General features: G+C 47.2%; 1 protein-coding gene across 1 annotated transcript; it reads left to right on the top strand.

Moving 5' to 3' along the window:
* Window positions 1-21: 21 nt before the first annotated feature.
* On the top strand, window positions 22-2,676 carry LOC121963614 (serine/threonine-protein kinase Chk2-like; the record flags this gene model as incomplete). Its single annotated transcript, XM_042513893.1, has 6 exons — window positions 22-1,027; window positions 1,130-1,254; window positions 1,621-1,753; window positions 1,838-1,928; window positions 2,276-2,372; window positions 2,566-2,676. Coding segments are annotated over exons 1-6 (852 nt in total), but the record flags the coding sequence as incomplete, so codon positions are not given.
* Window positions 2,677-2,736: the final 60 nt, after the last annotated feature.

Raw genomic sequence — 2,736 nt, 5'->3', positions numbered from 1 at the left:
GGTCGGCTAGTTCTGGTTTATATTCCGGTGTTATCCGGGTCGCCTCTCCGGTTCTGGTCCCGGATCAGTCTGCAGAAAAACATCTCAACCCAGAACGAAGTCCGTTTAAAAACGCGGTGATTTAAGGCGCCTGTGTCCGCGTGTTGGCTGTGACTGAAGGCGGGTCTGAAACAATCAGGTTTCAGATTTAAAAGCTGTTTGATGTTGATTTGATGTTGAGTCTGAGCCGAACTGAAGAGAAGCTCCTCATGAGCTCTGAAACTTCTCCAACTCGTGTTTTCTTTGCTGCCGTTGTGACTTAATTGGAAAGCTTATTGAAAGTATCTTTTTTTCTAAAGTAGTTTGGCGCGGAGCAGTTGATCTGGTGCCCTGATGAGGAGGCTGAGGAGGGACCAGCACGACCAGTGTGACCTGACAGCGAACGTCATATAAAAATCCTTTGATTTAAGGCGACTTTGTCCGAGTGTTGGTTGTGACTGAAGGCGGGTTAAAGTCAACGAGGTCACTCATTCAAAGTCTGATTATTGTTTATTTCATTTTGAGTTTGAGCCGAATTGAAGAGAAGACTCGCTTTATCGGATACAGGTTTCGTGTTTTGGTTTTCTGTGTTGGTATTACGAATAAACAGGCAAATGTATTTAAAATGTAACATTTTCTAAACGCAATTTGGTGCAGAGCTGTTAAAGGTGCCCTGTATGACCAGTATGACCTCATGTGTCTGCACAGCTGAACATGTCTGAAGAAGTTCCCCAGGAGGGGGACCAGCCCCAGTCCTCCCAGACCCCGTCCACCCAATCCACCCAGTCCCTGTCCCAGGTCCTCTCCACCCAGTCCCCCTCCCAGTCTAAGTCCCAGGCTGGTTCCAGTTCCTCCAGCGGGCCGACCTCAGCCAGTCAGTCGTCCAGCGGCTCGGGGACGCTGAGCAGCGCGGACACCCTCCCCGTCACGCTGTCGTCCGTCCCCGAGGAGCCCGAACCTCAACCCTGGGGCCGCCTGCTGCCCATGGCCCCCGGCTTCAGGAGCCATGGTGAGCTCACACACCTCTTTGTTTTGTGTGTTTGCTTACAGACTGTTTTGAGAAGCGGTACCTGTTTGTTTACTGTATGTTTGTTTGTTTGTTTGTTTACAGACTGTTTTGAGGAGCAGTACCTGTTTGGGCGGGGCTCTAGGTGTCACTATGTTTTCGGGGATCCGAACGATCGCGATTCTCCAAAGTTCAGGATTTACAGCAAGAAGCACTTTAGGATCTACAGAGTGAGATCACTTCCTGTTTACTGACCTCCAAAATAATATCATAAACAACAGGAAGTCACAAGCCACAAACACGTTTCTGTGATTTTAGGACACTTCTGTGACTTTTAGGACATTAGTGTCTCAGCTGTGTCCTCTGTCGGGGTGTGGGGGATCTATGTTGATGCTGTTTTATTCACTCTGATGCTTTTTGGACACTAAGAGGACAAAAACTGTCCACAGAGTCAATCACTTTATGTTTTAGTGTGGATTAGAAAATGTTTGGGGGGCCACCAGGGGCCAGATTTGGGCCGTGGGCCATGAGTTGAGTCTCGCTGCTGACGGGATGCCGTCTGTCTGTCTGTGTGTGTCCGTCTGTGTCCCCGTCAGGAGGGCAGCGAGGTGTTTGTGGAGGACTACAGTAACAACGGGACGTTTGTTGACGGGATAAAGATCGGTCGGGACAGGAAGCTTCCTCTGATCAACAACGCCGTGCTCGCTCTGTCCGAGCCCCGAAACAAAGGTGAGAACCAGATCACACACCTGGACAGGTGACCGCTGGGACACGTCTCACCCTGTCTGTCTCCGTCCATCTGTCTGTGTGCAGTGTTTGTCTTCATCGACCTGATGTCAGACGATCAGTCCAGTTTACCCAAAGAGCTGCAGGAGAAATATCTGCTGAGTCGACGCATCGGCACGTGAGTCACCGTTCACACCGCCGTGATGTCACTCCCTGTGCCTTGAGACGCTGCCAGAAACAATTATAAAGAAAACTTCCAAAAACATTAAAGGAAAAAAAAATCAATTACCAAAAATGTTTAAAAAAAAAATAAACTGGCAAATACCTTAAAAAAGAAAAAAAAACTCGTCCAAAAAATTTGCCAAAATGTCAAAGTAAAGAAAATCAGCAAAAAAAATTCAGAAAACAAAATTGCAAAAAAAGCCAAAATTTTGTAAAGGAAAAAAAAATGTTGAGAGAAAAAGTCAGTTATTTTAAAAACTCACTGAAAAGATGTAAAGACGAGTGTCCCTGTGCGTGCTGCAGCGGAGTGTGCGGGGAAGTCAAACTGGCGTTCGAGCGATCGTCCTGCAGGAAGTTGGCGGTGAAAATAATAAACAAGAAGAACTTTCAGTCTGAAGGGGTGAGTCGTCTCCGCTGCTCTCTGATTGGCTGACAGCTCTCCCTCCTCCCCTCGTTTCCTTGTTTCCTTCCTGTCAGCGATGTAGTAAAAGTTAGAAGGTAAAAACTACAAACATGGCGTCTGAACGCATCAGATTCACCGGTGGACCGAAGGCACGCTGGGATGGTGATCGTGTGTTTCTGTCCAATCACAGACGGCGACGCGAAACGCACAGATGGAGATCGAGATCCTGCAGAGAGTCGACCACGTGAGTCCGACACCAACGAAGAAGAGACGAGATCATACAGGCTGCTCCTTTAAGAGAGTTTACAATAATTAATATAAAATAATTATTATGTAAAACTAATTATTAGTATCAGTTATT

Source organism: Plectropomus leopardus, unplaced genomic scaffold (assembly GCF_008729295.1).
Source record: "Plectropomus leopardus isolate mb unplaced genomic scaffold, YSFRI_Pleo_2.0 unplaced_scaffold11887, whole genome shotgun sequence".
NCBI classification, from domain to species: Eukaryota; Metazoa; Chordata; class Actinopteri; order Perciformes; family Serranidae; genus Plectropomus; species Plectropomus leopardus.
This window is presented reverse-complemented; position numbering and strand designations above follow the sequence as displayed.